Source organism: Bidens hawaiensis, unplaced genomic scaffold (assembly GCF_021521415.1).
Source record: "Bidens hawaiensis isolate Kalapana, Puna unplaced genomic scaffold, B.hawaiensis_p1.1 tig00016829_1, whole genome shotgun sequence".
Classification (NCBI taxonomy): domain Eukaryota; kingdom Viridiplantae; phylum Streptophyta; class Magnoliopsida; order Asterales; family Asteraceae; genus Bidens; species Bidens hawaiensis.
This window is the reverse complement of record NW_027492551.1, coordinates 114,457-138,452: the sequence shown is the minus strand read 5'-3', so window position 1 is coordinate 138,452 and position 23,996 is coordinate 114,457. Positions and strand designations below refer to the sequence as shown.

Genomic DNA, 23,996 nt, shown 5'->3' with positions numbered 1-23,996 from the left:
AACAAAATCTTTTGGATCTACTAATCACTCTCTCTGGAACTTAGCCTGACTGAATTTTTGGGTCATATTACCGTTTTAACTAAGATTTATTAACTCGTGCGAGAACCATCATCGTTTTAATTACAAGACCGCTCACGTCAATCAGGATTTTAACTTAATATTCATATTCATATAAATGATCCATAATACTTTTGCATTATTTCCAAAGATGCCAATGCTAGGTCTATTGACATAAAAATATTGTAGTATAATAAATTAGTTGACTGTGGTCTTGTAAATATGCAGTCTTGTAAATATGCAAGTGAAGTTATAATACAAATTTATGATAAGTACAATCAATATCCTAGAAATACGTTTTAAGTCTTGAAGTGACAACATATTTGTTCGGATACACCTACTACTTCTGAGTTAGTGTTTATAATCAGATTATTTATTTGTATAGTTAATTCTTTTGCACCTTTAGCTTTTCATATTTTCTTAATATTCTAAACTTACAATATTGAATGTTGATCAGTTTGAACAGTCCCTCTCACCGTACAATACAATTTTACCTCATATATACTCTTTTCTGTTGGTCTTAAATCTTTTCAAAGAAAAATAACATTAAATTTCTACTTTCTGCAAACTATATATATTTGCCTTTTCTGCACCTTTGAGTGCACTTTCGGCCACATAGCATATAACAAGCCTTAGAGGGCACAAATTAAAGAATAATAAAACTAATATCCTTAAACGACAACATAATCATGGTATAATATCAGTGTTGGGTATGGTGCTTAATATAATGCGCTCATGCATAACAAAACAATTTTTACAACCACAGTTGTCACGTGTTGATTATATAGTTTTCTCAGTTCATCACTTAAAATTGATTATGTATCAAATGGGCCTTCATGTACAGATTTATATGTGTGAGTGTGACTATTATCTACCTAATTCTGAATAGTAAACATAACTTTTGCAATCAATAGTTGTAACGTACTGATTATTGGGTATCACATAGTTAGATAACATTACACTCCCCTGTAACATATTGAATCACATGATTAAACCCACTTAGTGTAACAAAATCTAATGGATGCCACAGCGAAAGAGACTGGGAATAAATGACCAAAACACCCTTCAGTTTCACATAAAACTATTGTGTACATCATAACGAAAAAAACTATCCAAAAAACGGTAGACGAAATCTTAGATACCTGACCTAATCTTCACGTTCTTGATTATCCGATCTAATGTTCATAATCTGTGAAAGAACAATCTTGGAAAGCTCGTTAATAGTAGCTTGAACTTGATAATCATCTGATGGTGTTTCCCTTGGCACCGACCACACCTCTGACTGTGAGCTCAAACCACTATACTCTCTTGCTGCAACCCTCGTCTTTTTGGACTTTAACACCACTCTTTCCAAATCTGCTTGCGATAACGGCCTTGGTAACTGATTAAACAAAAAACAAACATATCACCATCGGTTTTCTGTTATAACTGATTTAAGATGAACAGAGTAGAGAGACTTACAAGTGATGATTTCCCCTTCTTTTCATCATCTAACAAATCCCTAATGGGAAAATAGGCAGCCTGCTTGCAAAGTTCTAGAAGATCGGAGCCAGTATAACCTTCACATAATGCAGCTATGGTGTCCAGATCAATGTTTTCTTCTACTCTCTCGCCTTTCAAAATCACCTTCAAAATCTCGGCCCGTTCTTTGTGGTCGGGTATCCCGATCTCAAACGCCTGTGGAAGTCGTCTCAGTATGGCTTCATCAAGCTCGGAAGGACGGTTAGTTGCAGTAAGCACCATTACTCTAGCATTCTCTACATAAACCACATATTCACACTTTTAACTAAAATACATACGCCTAAAATATTAAAGTTAAGAAATAAAGACATTGAGTTGCTATTTAAAAAGAAATAAAAACTTACGATCTGTGGTAAAACCATCCCACAACTGCATGAACTCGGTCTTCATATTGGTCAATGCTTCATGGTCTGTGGTCCGCCTTTGACCGAGAAAACTATCGACTTCGTCAATAAATATTATCGCAGGCTGGAGCTTGTATGCCAAACTAAATACAGCAGCAACTGCAAAAGTAAGTCAATACCATGAGTGAACAGTTTTAAAATCTTAAAATAATGAAAAAAATATCTGTGCGCTACAAATAAGTTCACTCTTATCAATGTTTCTCAGAGTTAAACACAAAACCAGTATGAAACATATTGGGCTTACAAATTCACTCATTTTTTCAAAAAACATAGAAGTTTAAGGTTGGCCAAAAAGCTGCATATTCAAGGTAGCTTTGTAGTTGGGTCAAAATTGTTAGGGTCGTTAGGTTGACCAGATTTCGTCCATTTTTCATGTCTTTTCCTTTGAATAATTGGTGTGTTAAATGATCTGAATTATTCAATAAAGTGGTTTAGAAGATGCATTAAAACTTAAAATACACTAATTTGACCATGTTTACCTTGTTGGACTAATTTGACCTGTCCCCCTTTTAAATTATTTTTTTAAAGAAACCATTAATATAAACATAACATAAACCTACGTACCCGTAAGCAAATTAATTAAAATTACCATCTCTACCTGACAATTCAAGATGCATACATAGCAAAAGCATCTTACATTTGAAATCTAAGTTGCCCAGACATAATTTGTATTTATGCTCACTAAAGCAGAAACGATCAAAACATTTTATTAAGAAAACTATAAACATGAAACACTAACCGAGTTTTTGTGCATCTCCAAACCATTTGCTCATCAAATCTGATATTCTCACATTAATAAAAACAGCACCGGATTCTTTTGCAATAGCCTTTGCAAGCATAGTTTTCCCTGTACCAGGTGGGCCATACAACAACACACCTTTTTGGGGCCCAAGTAGTTTTCCATAAGAAAAAAGCTCGGGCCTACGTAGAGGTAATATGACCAGTTCATAAAGTGATTGCTTGATGGATTCCAAGCCTCCAATGGAATTGAATTCCACATCAATATGATCAGGGTTTATCACGTTGCATGCAATCACATCCTGTTATGCATAAAAACATAAACAAACTGCAATAAAACAAACTGCAAAGTGCAAAAAACAGAAACAATTTTTTTTTGTTTTTACATTAGCAAATTAACTTTCAATTAGGTGTAAAATGGAAACTAACATAGAATTTATTACTGATTTTAGTATTCAAATTACATTTTATTACACATTGTAGCAATGAATGACATTTATGTGTTATTTCAACGTATATGTATTGCCAGTGTAACTAGAAAGGTTGAAACTGAGAATACTTGTTGGTTAAGAGACATCGATAACTAGTCAGTAGTCACTAATCTAGAGAGTGAGCAAACTTTTTTAATCGTATCACTTGAATGATAAAAACGTGCAGCAGTACTAGAAGAGTAATGCACTATTGCACTGCACTTCGGAATTTAGTGTTGTTCAGGTCCGATTCGGCCAATCACAGAAAAATTTTAAACCAAAACCGCTAGCTGTGGTTTCGAGAAATGACAAACCAAAGCAGTCAGATTGGATGGGTCAAACCGACCAGTTTGGCGATTTGATGGTTTTTTTTGGCAGTTTGGTAGTAAGAATCATTTTTTTTTCACAATCATTAGTTTGTATTAAAAACTTTAAACTGATAGAGATGGTTCACAAATCACAATTATAATACGTATACAAAATCACATACTAAAAAATGTAAACAAATATATATAATTAATAAAAGTTTACATGTCCAGTTCAAATTTTCAAATTGAACTGTAAATCGTCAAACCAAACCATTTGGATACCAAAACGGCCAAACTAGCGAACTTACTTTGATTTGGGCCAAACCGGCCTCATCTTTAACAGCTAAAGCAACAAGTACAAGTATTTATGCAGTTTTATGTACAAATACACAAAACTAAAGATCAAAGAACATGTCTGAAAGTATTTTTCTAGAATATCACATGTACTTCATTTTCCTTACTTTACTCTCTCTCTCTCTCTCTCTCTCTCTCTCTCTCATCATCATCATCATCATCACATTATTACCATGTCCTAAATCTTTATCTCCGACAAGGTCGGCTTGTCCCCGGCCTGATCACCCCGGTAGGCCCGAAACTTTTATAAAAAAAGATATATATATTTATGTTTGAAAAAAATATGTATTTTTAATGCTTAAACCCAATTTATTCAAACCTATTTTTATCAAAAAAAAAAAATTGCACAACACAAATCATAACCAATAAGCTCATTTAAAAATTTAATTGTTTAAGCCCAATAAAAATAAATTACTAAAGGCCCAAACTTTATTCTCGCCTTCGTCCCATAAATTGTTAACGAATCTCGTGGACGGCCCTGAACTGCCCAATATCTTAAAAACTTACACAAACTACTACTAATACTAATATTTACTTAAACAAATGCTACATTTAACAAACACAAACAAGCTTCTATAAATCACAAAATTAATAGTTTGTAAGTTTCCAACCAAAAGCCTTACCTTTACATGTTCATTCATAAGAGCATGTTTGGGATTAAGTTTGAAAAATGCTTACTGGCTTATTGATGTTTTCAAACAGCCAATAAGTTAAAATGTGTTCGGCAATCACAAAAATCTTTTTTACTTTAGCTTTTTGAAAGGGTTAAAAAGCAGTTTCCCAAAAGTGCATTTTGAAAAAACCAATAAGCTAATAAGCATTTTTCAAAGTCAATACCAAACATGCTCCTAAACCCTCAATTCAATACTTTTAATAGCAGAAAAAAAAAATAAAAAAAATCAAAATTTATTATTATTATTATTAGAATACCTCATAAGGATTGGTTTGAACCAAAGGACGGCCTAGCCGCTTAGAGATCTCCTTCTTCTGTTCAAGGGCTTTTTTAGAAGCTTCTCGATTAGGGTCAAGATGTTTGAGTCCGGCGAAGAGTACCAGGCAGCTGAGGGCTGCACTGGCGGCGTATAATACTAGCTCTTGCAAGAACTTCGTCTCCGTCGTCGATCCCTTCATCTTTAGATTGATTGATTCTTTTTCTCCAAGTTTTACTGATAATAATAATAATAATAATAATAATAATAATAATAAGTTATGGTGATTTTATTATATGTATTGGATTTGGTGTGTTTTCGTTTCTTACGGGATAATGCAACAGCGCACACGTGTGGTAATATGACCGACCGACGCTGTAGTTAATAAGCCCATGGGTTGGTTAACCGGTAAAGCCCATTGATGAGTTGAAAGAATATCATGAAAATGAAAACATCACTTTTCACATGGCATTGGCCTAATCATCACCGGCTGGATTTGAGGTGTACAAAACTAGAGGTGAAAAAAAAATATAAACCCGGAACCGGTTTTTTATACCCGAACCTGACCCTATTTTTACCCGGTAATACCCAAAAACCAAAACCGGTTTCATATCCAGAACCGGGTTTTCCAAATACACGATCTATACCTGAAAAATATACGAAAAACACCCCTAAAAAGTGCAACACTATAAAAAATTCAATCTATACCCGAAAAATACCTGGAAAAAAGCCACAAAAACCTGAAAATAAGGTTTTTTCAATACCCGAAAATAAGGTATTCAAATACCTGGTTTTAAAATACCCGAACCGAACCTGATACATAGGGTATGGTTTTTAGAGATAATATCCGGACCTGAACCCGACCCCGGGTATTACCAATACCCGAACCTGGTTACATACCCGAAACCATGTATTTGAAATATTTGATTTGTGCACCTTTATACAAAATAACCTTGGTTATAACCCGACCCACTTCACAAAATTAAATCGGCTTGGACCGAACCAAACTCGTCGGTTCATATACCCAGTTCATAGTCTCGTTCCCTAAAATTGGGTTGGACCTGACCAGATTTGAAAAACATGGCAAAATAGTTGGCTTTCTTTTTCTTGTCACAAACGGGTTACAACTCTATCCAAACCGGTCCGGATAGGAATGAACATTCGCCCCTCCAAAGCAAGTTCCCAACCTGGATTGGTTTATAAGCCAAATTGGTTTGGGTTTATAAACCGATATATGCATGTCTTATTATAGAACAAATTTATATAATAGCCTTTCACATTTCAAACGATGCTCCCACGTTTAGGATTGTCTTTTGGTGGGTCTGAGGATGGGTGACCCCTTAGGGCCCATTTCGACAGGAGACCAAAATTATCAAAATCAAAAATGTAAAAAGAAGTTATTATATGAATTTTCTTTTAAATAAAAACAATTATTTTTCAAACAAGTTATAATTAAACCCACAAATCCTTTTTATAACCACTAAAAGGCCCATTTTTATGTTTAGAAGAAAAAAAATAGTTTACATCCACTTTTATTAGTTCCTCGGTGCACCCGAAATGTTGGAAAGGGCCCTGTCTGCACTCTTAGCTCGGGGGGGGGGGGGGGGGGGGGGGGGGGTTAAATATGTATTGTTATTGTTATTACCATCCTAGTTATGATATGATATCTCTATTAGATAACAAAGTTTTAGGGACAGAGTTTTGAAATAGAACAACTCTTTCAATGTCTGTTTACTTGTTCATTTGCGTGGGTGTTTTTATTCTTCTTCTTAGGCAAAACTCACTATATTATTTAACTTGATAACTCTTCAAAATTCAGAATTCCATAAATTATGATGATACAATACAAAGAATATTAAAAAAAACTAGTGTTACATGAGTTCCTTTAAAAAACTTATACATTCATCAAAAGACATTCGGTTTAATGATATCTCATAATGTAATAGGTGTTTCATTTTTCTAATAGGTGAGAGTTCAAGCTTCAAATTCCACTAGAAAACGGGTCAGATGGATTTAAAAGTATAAATCTACTTATTATAATAAAAGAAATAATGAGAGACACGTGTCATGACCATATTGAATTTTGGCCAAATTTTCCCGCCAAAAAATCTTATTCTCGACTCTTATTTATTCTAGCTAATTATAATAAAAGAGAGTAATGAGAGACACGTGTCATTACCATATTGAATTTTGACCAAATTTTCCCGCCAAAAAATCTTATTTTCCACTCTTATTTATTCTAGCTAATAAAATATAAGTTTGGATTTATTTGTTTTCTTAATGATAATTTATTTATATGTGTAAATTACAATGAATAATGTAATACAAATACAAAAAAAAAAGATAATTAAGTCTCTTTTATTATGTAAAAAAAGGTATTACAAATATAGTCGTTTTATATCATCATATATATATTTAAATGTTAAATTGAGAATGAGTTGTTTTACCGTCGGTATACAATAATGAAGCAATGCCACAGGAAACAACATTTAAAAAAATGAGGCATTTCGATGTGAAAGATGTTGCTAAAGTCTTTCACAAAAATGTTATACATTCCATACACGACCATAGACAAAAAGACATTATATTTTCCTTTTTGAACAGGTTTCATGTTGTTCTTATAAACACACTGAATAATCTTATAATAAATATAAAAAATGAAAATTTTGTCTATAATTTTTAACACTTAATATTTGTAAAAAAAATTATTATGGTTTTCTTCAATATAAAGATGTATAAAAAATTGAGTGTTAATATACCCTTTAAACATAAACTCTTTTATATATAGATTTCAATTTTAAAGAAAATATATTTATGACATATAATTATTATATTATTTTTTTTATATTAAGTATGTTTAGAATATAATTTATGTCATTAATAATTCAATTAATGGAGATTGACCAATTAATACGACATGTTAAACTTATAATCAATACTATATTTAGAAGCAAGATTTTTTTTCTTTTCCATCAATAGAAGAGAAGTGATTTTGACGGGAATTTACTAGTGATAATTAACATCAGAATGACATGTGTACAAAATTATTTTCTTTTATTAGTATAGGTAAATATCAATAATTAAATTTATTGATACTTATATTTCGTTAACTTTATTTCCATAATTATAATACATTAATAATTACCCGCGATTAATCCAATTATTTTGTATTTTAAATTCCTAATTTTTAAAGATGGCATTAATTTTGTTAAACAATTTTTTTGTAAATTTTTAAATTTTATATATAAAACTTTTTAGGTCTGTATGGTACGGGTAATGAAATGAACGAGTGAATGAAACAGACGGATGAATAAATGAGCAAAAGAATAAAATGGATCATTATTGTTCCAATTTATTGTTTGGTTACCAAGTGGTAACAAGGATTGGAATGGATTATTTACTTTATGTTGATGGGTAGGCAAACTAGATGAACGAATAAAATAAAATTGGTGGTGATGGGTGGGTGGTGGTGAGTGATGGCGGTCGGTGATGGTGCTTGTGGGCGATAGACGGTAGTGGGTAGTGGGGGGAGGTGATGGTGGTTGGCATTTGTGGGTGGCAATGTTGGAGGTGGTTGGAGATGGTGGTTGGCGATGGTAGGTGGTGTGGCGGGTGGTGGGCAGCGGTAGTGGTTGGCAGTAGTGAAGGGGGTGGGAGGTTGTGGCGATGATGGGTGTTAGCGCCAGAAAACGATGGTCGGCGGGTGGCGGCGGCGACGGTGGTGTAGGTTATGTAGGACGAAAGATGAGATGAAATGAAAAAAAAAACACTAGGAGTTAATGCAATGAATTTATGATTTTTTTTAGGTAATGAAATAGATAAGGTAACATTGACAAGTGATTCAATTTTCTTAACATACCAAACACTCTTTTTTTCATTTATGTGTAATAGTACATTTCATTCCGTCTCCCATTTCTGCATAACAAACGTTAGTTTATTGTTTGTTTTCTTACTTCAAATAACTCAATCTTATTTATTTTAACATTTGATAAATCCTGTATACTACACGGGTTCTAAACTAGTTGTATAATATTATACTAGAAAAAAATATTTGTACAATTTCACAGGTGTTTTAATTTTCTTAACTTACCAAACACTCTTTTTTTTCAATTATTTGTGGATGGTACATTTCATTCCGTCTTCCATTTATATATACCAAACATTAGTTTATTGTTTGTTTTCTTACTTCAAATAACTCAATCTTATTTATTTTAACATTTGATAAATCTTGTGTAATACACAAGTTCTAAACCTAGTTGTATAATATTAGACTAGAAAAAAAATATTTGTACAATTTCATCAATTAAAGAAAAAATGACCATTTTAATTGGCGTGTTTCCACCACACGTCACCAAACAAAACAAGTTGATGCTAAAAAACAAAATAAAAATAAAAATAAAATTTTAAATCTTTGTCATGGCACTAAATTTAAAACCCTGTAGTTTGAATTTTGTCCAAATCATACCCAAAATTTACTAATTATAAACCTTTTGGACCACACACTTTAGCTGTGATATTTTGATATTGCCTACATTGTAGAAGAAAGGTACACGAACTTTCAAGTTGACCCCTATTGTTATTTGTCTAAATTGGACAAAAAGTCTACCTTCCAACTTTTGGGATCGTATGCTACACGTTTTTATGCCTTATGATTATATTAAACATATTATGAGTGTATTGTGTTAATGATAGATACAAGAAACTTACTTTACACACATAATTAATTTAAGGTGAAAGAACCTTCGCTACGTCGACTGTGGATCTTTAATGGTTCAATGGCCAACAATAAGAGAAACATAACTTTCTGTCCATTTGAATTGGCGATGTTTAGAACACATCCCGTCATACATAATCAATGGCAAAGATGATGATGGGGTAGAGATACAGAGCGGGGATATATTATAATATGTGGCAACGTAAAGGGTAGAGGCGGAGTTGGTGGCAGGAAAAGGACGCTTAGACCGATGTGAAAAGTTGGGTTTTATGTGTGCAATAATATTATTATTGTGTCGCACTAATATCAATTTACAAACAAAGGACATGAAAAGATACAACACATGTTAAACTTAAAGCATCTCCCACGGAGATCTTCATAAAACACATCGCATCATCTACAAACTCTTTTTCCTTCTATTCTCTCCATTTCCCCTCCCAACATTGGTTTGTAACTACAAACTCTTTTCCACTCTCTCTTCCACCTAGAGCCATATAGGACACAACACAAGAGAAAACATACCACTCGAGATGTCATACTTCTCCAGAGCCCCACCACCAGCTACACATATCCTTATAACAAGACATAAAAACAAGAAACTTAAACCTATCCATCCATTAACCTTAATACAAAACACTAAAAACAATGATTAAGCACGCCAACCTATTTCTTTAGAACAATAAAAACTGAAACCAAAAGTGGAGTGCTAATTTAGTCATCAATCAAAATCTAGTTTCACCTGTGGAAATTCTCAAAATAAAATTTAGCTCTTTACGCTACATAATTAATTAAAATCAGATAATATTCTAAAATTTTCACAAAATCATAACCTAACAAGTCTGTTTCCCATCATCATCACTTCGGTGAGGTGACCAGAAAGGTTTTTCGGTATTTTCTAAGGGTTTTCTCATTAGAAAAGCCAGATACTCCTATACATAATTAAGAGTGTTCGTCGTTAAAAAAAATAAAAAGAAAAAAAATTAAAATCTTTCTCATTGACAAAAAAGCAAGTCAAACCAACCATTGGATACATACATTTCAACCCACCACACTTACAATCTCAAATTCCAATCATAAGTTTCAACTCATTGAATAATAATATTATTAATATTACTTTGTACTACATACCATTTAATCCCATTTCTGTACTACACACGCCTTCTGCCAGTACATTAAATTCCATCTTTAATACTCACTCAATTCATCACATCACAATATCACATTCTTATTAGGCTGAGGGGTGTGGAGCGCTAGGAAGGGCGCAAGAGGCCAGACGATCGCGCCCCGGGGCGCGAGCACCACACCACCGAGGCGCGATAGGGGCGCGAGAGGGGCGCGAGAGCGGAAAATGATGCAGGCGCCAGGGGGGGGTAGCGGCTGGAATGGGCGTGAATGATGTGTGGAAATGCGTGAAAAGAGCCGTTGGCTCGGTTTTTATTAAAAAAAAAAAGTTTGTGCGCCTGCCGGAGCTTCGCCGGAAATCCAGATGGCCGGAAAAACGTTGAGGGGGAGGGGGCTGCAGGGATTATTTTATTTTAATATAATTTGAAATATTTACAGCTTTAACCCTTGGACTTTCATATAATATTAAATCATAAATTAAAGAATAATTGTTAAATAAACCTTGAACTTTGGAAAGTTTTAATGATCCTAAAAAAGTTTAATTTCTTGGATACTCTACATATTATACCCGTTTTTTTAATAATACGTTTTTTTAATATATTTATAAAAAAATAAAAAAATAAACCGCTCGCGCCCCTCCACACCATGCCCCGGGGCGCTATCACCACTACCAACACCCATCTTATCAAGTTTCTCTCTCTGCCACACGTCACAATATTATTGGATGACGCCCCCACTCACGCCCCCTCTCGCGCCCCCCCACACCCCTCAGCCTTAGGCTGAGGGGTGTGGGGGCTCTAATGGGGGCGTGAGTGGGGGCTCCAGCCAATAATATTATGACGTGTGGCAGAGAGATAAACTGGATAAGGGGGGTGTTGGAGCCCCCGTTGGAGCCCCTGGCCCTAGTGTGGAGGGGCTCCAGCGGATTTTTTTTTATTTTTTTATAAATATATTCAAAAAACGTATTATTAAAAAAACTCATAAATTATTAAAAAAAACACACATTAATGAAAAAACACATTAATATCTAAAAATAAAATAAAAATAAAAGTACTAAAAAAAACACACATTAATGAAAAAACACATTAATCTGAATCTAGGTTTTGGTACCAATTTCCAGCCATGTTTTTAAAAAAAAGTTTGGAAGATGGGTTGATTTTGGGTTTTTTTTTGAAGTTGTGGTAATTGTTTTATGTGAAATGGGTTATATATATGAAGAAAAAACTTTTTTTTTTTATTAAATAAGAGCCCAACGGCTCATTTTAAATGTCCAACGGCTCTTTCACACAATCCCATGCACCTTTACGCCATACTGGTCCCGCGAACAGGCTTGCGCCTGCTTTGTTTTTCGTGCTCGCGCCCCTCTCGCGCCCCGGTGGTGTGGTACTCGCGCCTGGGGGCGCGAGCGGAGGGGCTCTCGCGCCCCCGTTAAAGCCCCACACCCCTCAGCCTTATCAAATTCACCGCTTCATAACTTTCAATTCATTAATGGAATCTACACAAGAGTTTGATAATTCTACTCATACACCGGACGATATTCCGTCGAGTGGTTTAAAAAGATCACCACCATGGAAACAACACATAACGGTTCGAGGACTCGCGGCGAGTTTATTCATTGGAGTTATGTATAGTGTGATTGTAATGAAGCTTAATTTGACTACGGGGTTGGTACCCAATCTTAACGTTTCAGCTGCACTGCTGGCGTTCGTGTTTATTAGAACATGGACTAATTATTGCATAAAGCGGGGTTTCCGACCACGCCGTTTACCCGACAGGAGAACACGATTATTCAGACATCTGCGGTTGCTTGTTACAGCATTGCTGTTGGAGGTTCGGAAAGTTTAACGTTGTTGGTTGTTTTTAATTTTAATTTTCTTTTAAAAGCAAAACCCTTTTTTGTTTTAACGAATTTTTATATTAATTTGTATAAAAAGTACTTTTTTTCTCTGTTCTTTATTTTTAGTAAGATTTTACTGAGTACGTTTTCTGAGTTGTTTTTAAGAGTATGCTATTTATTTTATAAAAGTTGTAAAATAAAAAGAATAAAAAGTTTTTTTTTCCTTTTTATTATGATTTTTAGTGAGATTTGACCAGGTACGTTTTGTTAGTTGTTTTTAAGCTTACGCTATTTTTATATAAAAATTCTAAAATAAAAAGAATAAAAAGTTTTTTTTTTCTTTGTTTTCTGAGTTTAGTGAGATTTTACTGGGTACGTTTTTTGTTTAATTATTTTTTTATTATAGGTTTTTTATATGATTAAGGATTTGTGTACCTTAAAATTAAGGAGTTTGTAATTATTTTTTATTATAGGTTTTTAATCTGATTAAGGACTTTTTTTTCTAATTATTTTCTATTACATGTTTTTATTTGATTTAAGGATATTTTTTTTAATATTGTAAACTTATATTTATTTATTTATTTATTTTTGGTTTTGTATCTTTCAGTGAGAATTTACGGGGTACGTTTTTTTTTAAATTATATGAAGATTTTGATTTGATTAAGGATTTTTGTAGGTGGCTTTGGTTCATATTTGTTGGGATTAAACAAGAAGACATATGAGCAGGTAGGAGTAGATACACCAGGAAATTCACCTGGGAGTTACAAAGAACCTGGGATTGGTTGGATGACTGGTTTTTTGTTTGTAACTAGCTTTGTTGGTCTTTTGGCTTTGGTTCCTCTTACATAGAAAGGTTTGTATGTACCTTGTTCCACTTGACTTGTACAATTATAATATTAATTATAATATTATTTCTTGGGTTTAGACTTTAGAGTTCAATATTTTGTTTTGTAGATTATGATCATTGACTATAAACTTACATATCCAAGTGGAACAGCTACAGCTGTACTCATCAATGGCTTCCACACTCCCAAAGGAGACAAAATGGCCAGGTTTGCATTCATGTCACAATAATTAAATAACACAATCTTTTATTGTATAAAAAGATTATATTATCCTATCATTAACCTAAATTACACTTTTAAGTGTTTATCCTTTTGATATAATTTTCTTATCTTTATAACTTTAGAATAGTAGAATCGTATCCAAACACACTCACATGATGTCACATTGCCTTTTCATTAAAGCTGGTGTCACAAGATCTGGAGACAGAAAGGCGAGATTATTATATTAGATAAAGCTTGAATGAGATAAATTTATTTATTAAAAGTTGGCAAAAAGTTAATATTCTACTTTTGTCATATATTAAGATTTGTTTGCGATTAATAATCGAAAATTAATTTCGGCCAAAGTTACCGACATATTAATATTATAAAATAGGTAAAAATAACTAATATTCTATACTTTTAACTTAAACAGGGAATAAAAGTGAATATGAAATAAAATGAAATTATTCGGTTTTAGAGATTTTTCATAATTTTTATGGTTTTGTGCAGGAAGCAAGTGGTCGGGTTTGCGAAATGCTTCATGGGTAGTTTCGCTTGGGCTTTTTTTCAGTGGTTCTATACGGGTACAGGCAAATGTGGATTCACATATCGTACTCAGTATATCCCATCAATAGCAAAGCTATGGTAGGGTCTGAGGAGGGTAAGATGTAGGCAGCCTTACCTCTACCCCATAGGGATAGAGAGGCTGCTTCCGGTGAGACCTCCGGCTCGATAGTAGTTTTGCATCAAGCCTTGAACATAAGGCACATAGCACTCAATCATCGGGACACCGGCTGATCGGTGCATGTACCCTTATCTTTCAGCTATCAACGCCACTACATGATGCCTGATTAACCGTCCGTCACTTTTAACGTTATTTTCACGAGATTAGTAAAATAACGTCAAAATTAGTGCAATTTCACTTTTGCCCACCCGAGGGTTCACACATATATACATCATATGTGCGCACCGCAAGCAGGGCTAAAATTCACACGAGTTTGTATAAGCTTTTAACCCGAATGTAGGGAAGTATTCACATACTTCCCTACATTCGGGTTAAAAGCTTATACAAACTCGTGTGTATTTTACTCCTAGAACTTTTGGCTTATTTTATAACATGCTATCAACATTCATGTGTTGATATTAAAAACCTTTGTTTTATGCAGGTTTTATTTTGATTTTAGTATGACTTACATAGGCGCAGGAATGATATGTTCACACCTTGTGAACTTGTCGTTGCTTGCCGGACCTGTGCTATCGTATGGAGTTATGTGGCCACTAATCGGTGACCGTAAAGGCGATTGGTTTTCTTCTAGTTTACCAGAAAGTAGCATGAAGAGTCTAAATGGTTACAAGGTTAGTAGTAACAACAATTTTGACACGTTATTTATTGGCCCATTTGAGTTGTAACACATCTCTAAGGGTCCAATATAGATCAGATAAAAAGTGATAATTCATGTGAAATTACTTTATTGGCCACATGGTCCCATATATACGAATTCCGACAAAAAAAAACATGTCAGGTGATAAAAATGCTCTAACTTCTTTTTTATTGAAAAGGCAGTAGTTTGAAACTTTTTAAGTACCTTTTCTATATTTTCATCATCTGACATGTTTTTAGTTAAAACGGGTGTAAATGACCCACACATATCTGGGTGCCTTTAGAGTAGTCTGAATTTAGGGTGCAAACGAGTCGAGCCGAGCCCGAGCTCGACCAGGCTCAAGCTCGGCTCGTTTAACTTACATAGAGCTCGAGCTCGGCTCGTTTACCATTTATAATTTTTTTAAATAATATAATTATTATTATATACTTTTTTCTATCATAATTTTCTGTATAAAATAATATATATTATTTAGTTATTTTTATAACACTATATATATATATATATTAATTAATAATTATTAAATATATAATTCAAAAAATTATATAAATGGCAGGCTCGTGATCCGGCTCGAGCTCGATAAGTGAAGCTCGGGCTCGGGCTCGTTTATTAAATGAGCTTACTTTTAGGCTCAATCTCGGCTCAGGCTCAATTAAGCTCGGCTCGTTCGAGCTTTTTGGCGAGCTGATCTCGAGTAGCTCGTGAGCAGCTCGGCTCGTTTGCACCCCTAAATCTGAATATATATGCTTTGTGTTATACTCAAAGTGGCCCGTTTCGACCCAAATCTATTTTGATATGTCGACCTGTCCACCAACTTCTACATTGTATTTGTAGGTTTTCATTTCGATCGCGCTTATCCTAGGAGACGGGCTTTACAACTTTCTCAAGATCACTATGTTCACAGCTAGAAACATATATTCCACATCAAGAAACAACCCGAAAACCAGTAAGTTTTAAAAAAATTTAAAACTTATAAAAGTTACATTATATGACATAATGTTGTAAGTTATGTATACAGATCCAGAGGACAATAACAATATACAACCTCAAGACAATCTTCAACGAAACGAGGTGTTCTTAAGAGAGAGCATCCCGTTTTGGGTTGCAGCCGTTGGTTACATCGCCTTCTCTATCGTCTCCATTATTATCATCCCGATCATGTTCCCCGAGCTCAAATGGTACTACGTTCTCGTGGCATATGTAATCGCACCATCGTTGGGCTTTTGTAACGCGTATGGAGCGGGCCTAACGGATATGAACATGGCTTATAACTATGGAAAAGTAGCACTCTTTGTACTCGCTGCAATGTCGGGAAAAGAACATGGTGTAGTCGCGGGTTTAATCGGGTGCGGTTTGATTAAATCCATCGTCTCGATATCTTCTGACTTAATGCATGATTTCAAAACGGGCCATTTGACTTTGACTTCACCGCGATCAATGCTGGTTAGTCAAGCTATCGGGACCGCCATCGGGTGCGTGGTGGCCCCACTAACTTTTTTTCTCTTTTACAAAGCGTTCGACGTCGGGAATCCCGACGGCGAGTACAAAGCCCCGTACGCGTTAATATACCGAAACATGGCGGTTTTGGGAGTCGAAGGGTTCTCAGCATTGCCAAAACATTGTTTACAGTTATGTTATGGGTTTTTTGCATTTGCCATGTTGGCGAACCTAGTGCGTGACACGTCACCGAATGGTTTTGGAAAGTGGGTCCCGCTACCGATGGCGATGGCGGTACCGTTTCTTGTGGGGGCTTATTTTGCTATAGATATGTGTGTGGGGAGTTTGGTTGTGTTTATTTGGCATAAGGTTAATAAGCAAAAAGCAGCTTTGATGGTGCCTGCTGTGGCTTCTGGTTTAATATGTGGTGATGGATTATGGATTCTACCTTCATCAATACTTGCATTGGCTGGGGTTAAACCACCAATTTGTATGAATTTTTTTGCCTACAAAACTCTAATTAATTTGGGGTTTTAATATTTGTGAGGATAATATATATATATATATAGGCTTAACTAGTTTTGTTTTTGTGTAAGGGATTAACATGTTAGTGTATGTATTATGTAGCATGTAAACATAACTATAAGTTGCAATAAACTCATAATTGTCTAGTGTGATTATACATTTATACTATCCAAATATTTTAAGGGCCTTTGGTTTGTTTGCATGAAAGAACTGAAATCTCTTTAAAAAAATTACTTGAAAAATATAAATAAACAGATTTAACAAAATTATGCGAGTGAAAATATTATTTTTCAATAAATTATGTCACTTTATCATAGGGGTGTTCTTCGGGTCTTTCAGGTTTATTGATCCGGGTTTTTCGGGTTTCAAAGTTGTAAGTCTTGACCCAAAACCCAACCCAAATCTCTCACGTGTTTTTTTGGGTTTTCTCAAGTTGGGTTAATCGGGTATCATAGAAAAAAAATTTAAAAACTACAATGCTAAAATTAAAACAACATATTCTTCTCTGCTTGTAACATAAATAACATCAACAAATAAACATTAGCTAATAGAAAAATTCAAAAGAAGAGTAAAACAAATTCGAACCATAACCGTCTTTTATCAAGCATAATTTGGTTGTTCGGTTACTGTTGATATTAATCATAAATGGAAAACATAAATTAACAATAAACAATCGATCCGTAATATGTGGAATGACAATAGTAGATTCCAGCCTAATATATTTTGTTTTGAAACTAAAAAGTTTATTCGCGTTTTCGTGTTGACCCGAAATACATAAATTAGACCCAAGAACCAACCCGAATTACTTTGATTCGTGTCCGAGTTAATCTTTCTCGGGTTCTAGTTATTCAAGCCAGGTTAGTTGGGATTCGGGTTTCGGGTAAAAGTGGCATCCCTAGTTTATCATAGTGGTTTAAGTCATAACTATGATCCGATGATACACGTGAAAATTTTCTGGCATAACTATATAGCTATAAAATTAAAAAGTTACTTATGACAATCAAACAAATGTTTATTTTTGTGATTCTCTAAAAAGAAAAACTCTTCTCGTTATTCTCTTTTAGAAGAATGATTGATTTAGGTTATACATAAACACTTTAAGAATATATATGTAAAGTCCAAAAAACACTTGCTTTTTAAATTTTAGCCTCTGATTTATGAGACCCTTAACCATTGACATATTAAAAAAATGTAACATCATGTTGAAGGGGACATATAAAAACTTATGCACCATTGAATGATTCTCTAGCCATAATAATAACAATAACTATAAAGCATAAGATGCTACAATATCGTTATCTAATATATATATATATATATATATATATTAATTTGTAACTATCTTTGACAAAATTGTGCTTTGAGTGTTGTACACAGTGCTTTACAAATTGTTACTTTCGCTTTAGTAGGTGTACTCCTTTCTTTAACAGTTGTACTTCATTGAATTTTCTGTTGTCGGATTCCGAAAACGGTGGTCGATTTGATCTTACTTTTTCTATAATAATTTTGTGAACTACACTAAATAAGTAATGATCCATTAGCTAGCAAAACTAATCAACAACTATCTTACAAGTATTTAGTTATGGAATTATATAGTTTGTTTAAAGAGATAGTTAACAAAAAAAGTAAAGGAGCACAGGAAGTGATGGTTGTTCAAATTGTGTTGCCTCTCAGTTATCAACATCTTGGTGTTGCTTTCATTATTGTCTTCGTGTTTGAATGCTCTATATATCATCTAATTCAATACTGTTGATTGGATATTGTTTTGCTATGATTAATGGCGGGGCAAGATATGACAGTATGGATATTTTGCTACTGGTATGTGTGTTGGGAGTTTGGTTTGTCTTTGTTTGGCACTAGGTTATACTTCGAAACTTAATTCAATGATTAACTTGGTTGCTTCGACTTTGATATGTGTGAAGGTATGTGGATACTATCAATATTGCTTGAATATTGAGATCGGTTTATGGCTATGATGATGGTTCGGTTTTTGGTGTAGCAACGTACCGTCATACCGACCAGAGCCGCCTCGGGTTAACAATTTTATTTTGTACATTCTAGGCGTTTAATTTTTAATTGTGTCATCAGATTCGTTTATGGCCATGATGATGATTCGCACTTTGGCGTGTCGTGGCAACTTATGTTGCAGCCGGTGGGTCATTTTTTATTTTTCTTTAATTAGTTATGAAAATTGATTACGATTAAAAACGACACCATCGATTACGAATTAGTTGCCTTGCGTTTCCGAAAGAATGAGAATGAGAACTACTTTTATGACTGGATTAAAGAGTCATAAGTTTGGCATGTTTAATCGGGTTCGGGCATGTCAGATTTTGTTTAATTGAGTTGAGGTAGTTTTGGTGTTGTGTACCCATGTTTCTTGAGACTTCGGGTTAGACTCATAATTTGGTTCTTTTAAGTGTCTCTCATGATGGTCAACATTTGAAGCTGATATGGTTTGGATGAATTTAAAAAATTGATTTTATATTTCTTTATGCTATTATGATGGTTTGAAACCGATCAAAGCATATCAAATGCTCCTAAACCAAGTAGTCAAACACTATATAATCACTGCAGAAACTTGAAGCTACATGGAAAAGTTTTGTGTACTTTCCCTTATTATTGTTTTGTGCTAAATGTTTCCCATTTCTTTAATTATAATTTGTTTATATCTTTTGCAACAATCTATAGTTGAACACTAAAGCTTTGGGAAGTTGTAAAATGCCCCAGGCCCTAGCATTAATTGAAGTTACTTTAATGGTTATAAAAGGATGTGATGACATACATAGAGGTGCCATGCACATTTTGATCTTCATTTGTTTGACAAAAAGAGTGGTAGAATTCTAACCTTGTGTCAGGACGTACGGGCCAAGGGACAGTCTCAGGTAGACAGTTTCTATGGGGCGTAGGCCTCCCAAAAGGTAACGGAGGTGTGCAAAGGTTTCCTCGGGCCGGACGGAGATTGGCCCTCGAGTGCAAAGGCAGAAGGGAGTTCACTTAACTTCAGATTATTTAATAGTATAGTATAAAATGCATTCATTTCCTCTGCATTGGCGCAATCTATGATATTATCGGAGTAAAAAAGGGGTCTTCAATTATAGCCCCCATGGGATGTAAAATATATCTCTTCCCACCATCCCTATAGTGTATGAGACAAATGTATGCATTCGATTCGGGTCGTATTCTATGGTTACGATTCTACCATATATGTCTAAAACTTAAATAGCGTGTATGTTTTACGTCATATTTGACATGATAAGATGTTGATGGATTAAGTTAACTCTCTGTTTTGGAAATGTATAATGATATATATATAGGTTGCTGATTTTGGCAATTTAGGAAAAGCTAGCTTTGCAGCTGCAAAGCAAAATCATGGTAGACGACTAGAAGTCTTTGGTGTATTTGAAACAACACCAACAATTTCTCAAAACTTAGTTTATCAATTTTCAAAAGCCATGATCAAAATCAAGAATATTCAATGGACTTGATCACCAATATCTAAGCTTCAACCATGTTTGTTGCGGGGGGTCGAAATCCTAGTTTGGACATAAATTCCATCAGGTGCTGCCATACCTTCTTTTGGTACCGAATAATAATTGTGCATTAAAGTATTCTAAATTTAAAAAAATAAAAAAAGGTAAAGGGATGTACCCGTGATGGGTCCAGAAATTTTCATATTATAAAGAGTGTTTTTTTACTGGACCGGGGTCACCAAAATCTTCTTACCAGTCCAACCACATTAGAGGCGGGGCTGGAGCTTTCATAGGGCGAGAACCCCCCCCCCCCCCCTTATTTTTTGGGGTCATAAGTGTAATTATTAGTTCATTAGATTCGCAGAATTACTCACTCGAGCATTGAGGGTTGTTTTAAACATCGTTATAACAAAATTAATTCATTAGATATGAATAATATTAGAAGTATTTAGTTGGGCCCTTCTAATTCAAAAGCCCAAATACAACATATATTTTGTCACTCCTAATTTAAATGTTTCCGTCACTAAACCACGTATCTTTCTATATTTCCCACAAATTATTTATATGGCTTATTGTATAAAAGCTTTATAGATCAAATGGCTTTCATTATTATACTTTATTTATAAAAAAAAAAGTTGGATCCCTTTACCTAAGTGCTCATAGTCTAGGCCTACCTTAAGTATATATCCGAATCATTTTATTTATGACAACTTATAGCACGTTTTCTACAAGGTGACAAGATCAAAAGCACATATGCATAGTGTACACCACCAAAATGAGAAGATTTGTGGTCCAAAAATGTTCCATTATCTTATACCTTTATTAAGAACCAAACACCTTGCCTAAGGCAATTATAGTCTTGAATATAACCTACTTTATGCATATCATCACTAATAGCTTCATATCAAAGCAGAATATCCGAAAATACATGGGGTTTAGGTCTATCTTATATTCTTATTCAGATTCAGTAAATCAAACAGAAACATTGAATATTGGAGGATCATTTACTTAACTATTCATATCATATATCATATACTTTAGTGACACAAAATTATGTACTTGGGTACTGATTAAACCAAATGAAAGGAGTAGATGGTAGTATGGTGACCCAAATCTTTCAGGAACTAGGTTAGATCTTGTGATATGACTGACATAACACTTGAGTTTCAACTAGAAAATTGTTTTATTATAAGAAGCAAATGCATAAAAGCAGAGTTAAGAGAAGTGTCAGAGAATAAAAATACCAGAAAAATTATGAAGTATGATCAAAAGATATACTTTATGCAAGTGCTACAAACTAATACGAGTTTGAAGATGACCGCCACTTGTTGAATCATTTCTTTTTAACAATCGAAACATTTCCCTGTCGTTAGCCTTTTCTATCAGTGGGATTTTTCTCGGTAAATTTGTTTTGTTTAATTACCAAAGATTTAATACTTTAATCTTCAAAGGGTGGTGTAGTAGTAACTTGTAATCACAGGTTCAAATCTTGTCACCGACTTCCTACCATAATCTCTTGATGGATAGCGATTTACCTAATCCTTAGCTGGTTATCAGCATGATCCGGTAAGTTTTGTAATAACGGTTCTCATGGTCGGTAAAAAATAGATTCCATACTTGAAAAGCATGTATAACCTCTACTTTGGTGTTTGAATTTGAATACAAAATCAAGTTGTTTTTAGAGTTTGGAATTGCCTATCTAAAGTGATTATATAATGACTTGTAAATGAAATGACCAATTTTAATTTGTAATTTAGCATTTGAGCTTATGGAAAAAATAAGCAACTAATATATCATGTATTTATATATAAATTAAAATATATACAAAAAAATAAGTTTAAATATAAGTAAATAATTATGAAATAATAAACGAGTCGAGCCCGGGCTATAAGCTAGAGCTTGAAAAACTACTCACAACTCGAGCTTGAGCTTTAGACATTGAGCTCAAAATGAGCTGAGTTCGAGCTTGAAAAACTACTCACAAGAGCTCGAGCTTAGGCGAGCTCGGGGCTCTGCTTGGCTCGTTTACCCCATTTCTACCGCTCGAGATTACACCACTTTTACCACTATCACCACCGTAAAACTACCATACTGATTCATCATCTACCATTACAAAACTAAACCCCTCCTGGCTTGTTGAAGAGCATAAAAATTAAGTACTACACATTCGGTTACAAGTGTTTTTATTTAATTCCATACACTAATAAATCTTGAACACCATTTGAAAAAAGAATTATAATAATATGAAAACACCTTAAAATTATAGAAATCAGACAAACCCTACAAAAATTGTGAATATCAATTGACAAGCATGTATGAGCATAATATTACCCTACAACTAAAAATTAAAACATAAAATTCGTATGTTAGTGGAGCCAAAAGAGTATTGGCACCATCCTTTGAATATTAGCCACGTCTCTATAAACCATTGATTATCTTCTCGTCATTTTTTACTATATAATTTAGCTAAAATTCAAACTTTTTAAAATTTATCTCTTTAAAATCTTAAACAAGTCGAATTAAACGAGCTCGAGACCTCGAGTTATGCATATAAAACTTGAATAGGTTTAAGGATCTATACATATAAAATTATTTATTAAAGATGTAATAAAATAATAAACATGCCAAACTAAAACTTTAGACACAAAGTTTGAAACAAGTCGTGCTCGAGCTCATTTAAACTAAACAAGTCAAGATCGAGTTTAAATAAAGTCACGTTCGGCTCAACTTGTTTACATCATGTATAACTAATAATAATTTTTAATTACCCTTTATCTATTAAGCTTATTTTTCTCAATTTTAACTGAATTAAATTTAACGTTGTACCTGATTACCTGATATAAAAATGTATTATATAAGGACGTATTATGTAATTGACTTTGACTAGTTTTAAAAAATGTCGACATGTGGTAACAACAAGGGAACATCTTTTTAATGCTAACCAGATTGTCATGTGTCAAAAAAACATCTTTGTAATTGACTTTCACAAGTTATTAGTTACTGAGAATGTGTCTTGTATAATTAAAAATATTTTCATGACGGGCTCAAGAAATTTTAAAATACACATACCACTGCAAAGCCCACATTTACTTATCAAAGGCCCAAAGAGGTCCATAATAATATATATACATTTCTAAACCCGAATAGTTAAATCCCAAAAGAAATCCACTCTGGCCCAAACCAAATAATGAGCCAACGGATCAACCCAAGCCCAAGCTCCATGTAGGCATGTACTATGTCATAGAGGTGCACAAAACACCCGAACCCGGAACCGGACCCGAAATAGATACCCGGAACCGGTTTTTCTAATACCCGGGTTTTTAATACCCGAACCCGAACCCGACCCTACCCGTAGGGTACGGATAGGGTATGCATTTTGACACTAAAACCCGAACCCGAACCGGACCCGATTTTGTACCCGGTAATACCCGAAAACCCGATTTGTACCCGGTAATACCCGAACCCGGAACCAAGGTTGTCCAATACCCGAAACCGGGTATTTCAAATACCCGAAAAATACCTTAAAAATACCCGAATAATACCCCTAAAAAGTGTAAACTTTTAAAAAAATCCAATCTATATAAAAAAAATACCGGAAAAAAACCCGAAAAAACCCGTAAATAGAGTTTTTTCAATACCCGATAATAGGGTATTCAAATACCCGGTTTTAGAATACCCG

The 23,996-nt window shown here is 34.0% G+C and overlaps 1 protein-coding gene and 1 pseudogene across 2 annotated transcripts; one reads left to right on the top strand and one right to left on the bottom strand.

The window, feature by feature from the left end:
- Nucleotides 1–981: 981 nt before the first annotated feature.
- On the bottom strand, nt 982–5,019 carry LOC143552225 (uncharacterized). The gene is made up of 5 exons (XM_077042500.1): nt 4,783–5,019; nt 2,722–3,022; nt 1,923–2,081; nt 1,519–1,814; nt 982–1,438 (listed from the first exon to the last, which is right to left on the bottom strand). Exons 1-5 carry the CDS (start codon nt 4,981–4,983, stop codon nt 1,205–1,207), a joined length of 1,191 nt encoding a protein of 396 aa, XP_076898615.1. The 5' UTR covers nt 4,984–5,019; the 3' UTR covers nt 982–1,204.
- Nucleotides 5,020–12,074: 7,055 nt separating this feature from the next.
- On the top strand, nt 12,075–16,990 carry LOC143552223 (metal-nicotianamine transporter YSL3-like; annotated as a pseudogene). The gene is made up of 8 exons (XR_013138603.1): nt 12,075–12,447; nt 13,131–13,315; nt 13,409–13,506; nt 14,011–14,106; nt 14,538–14,576; nt 14,667–14,856; nt 15,717–15,828; nt 15,901–16,990. The product of XR_013138603.1 is annotated as a metal-nicotianamine transporter YSL3-like (transcript).
- The last annotated feature ends 7,006 nt before the right edge of the window (nt 16,991–23,996 follow it).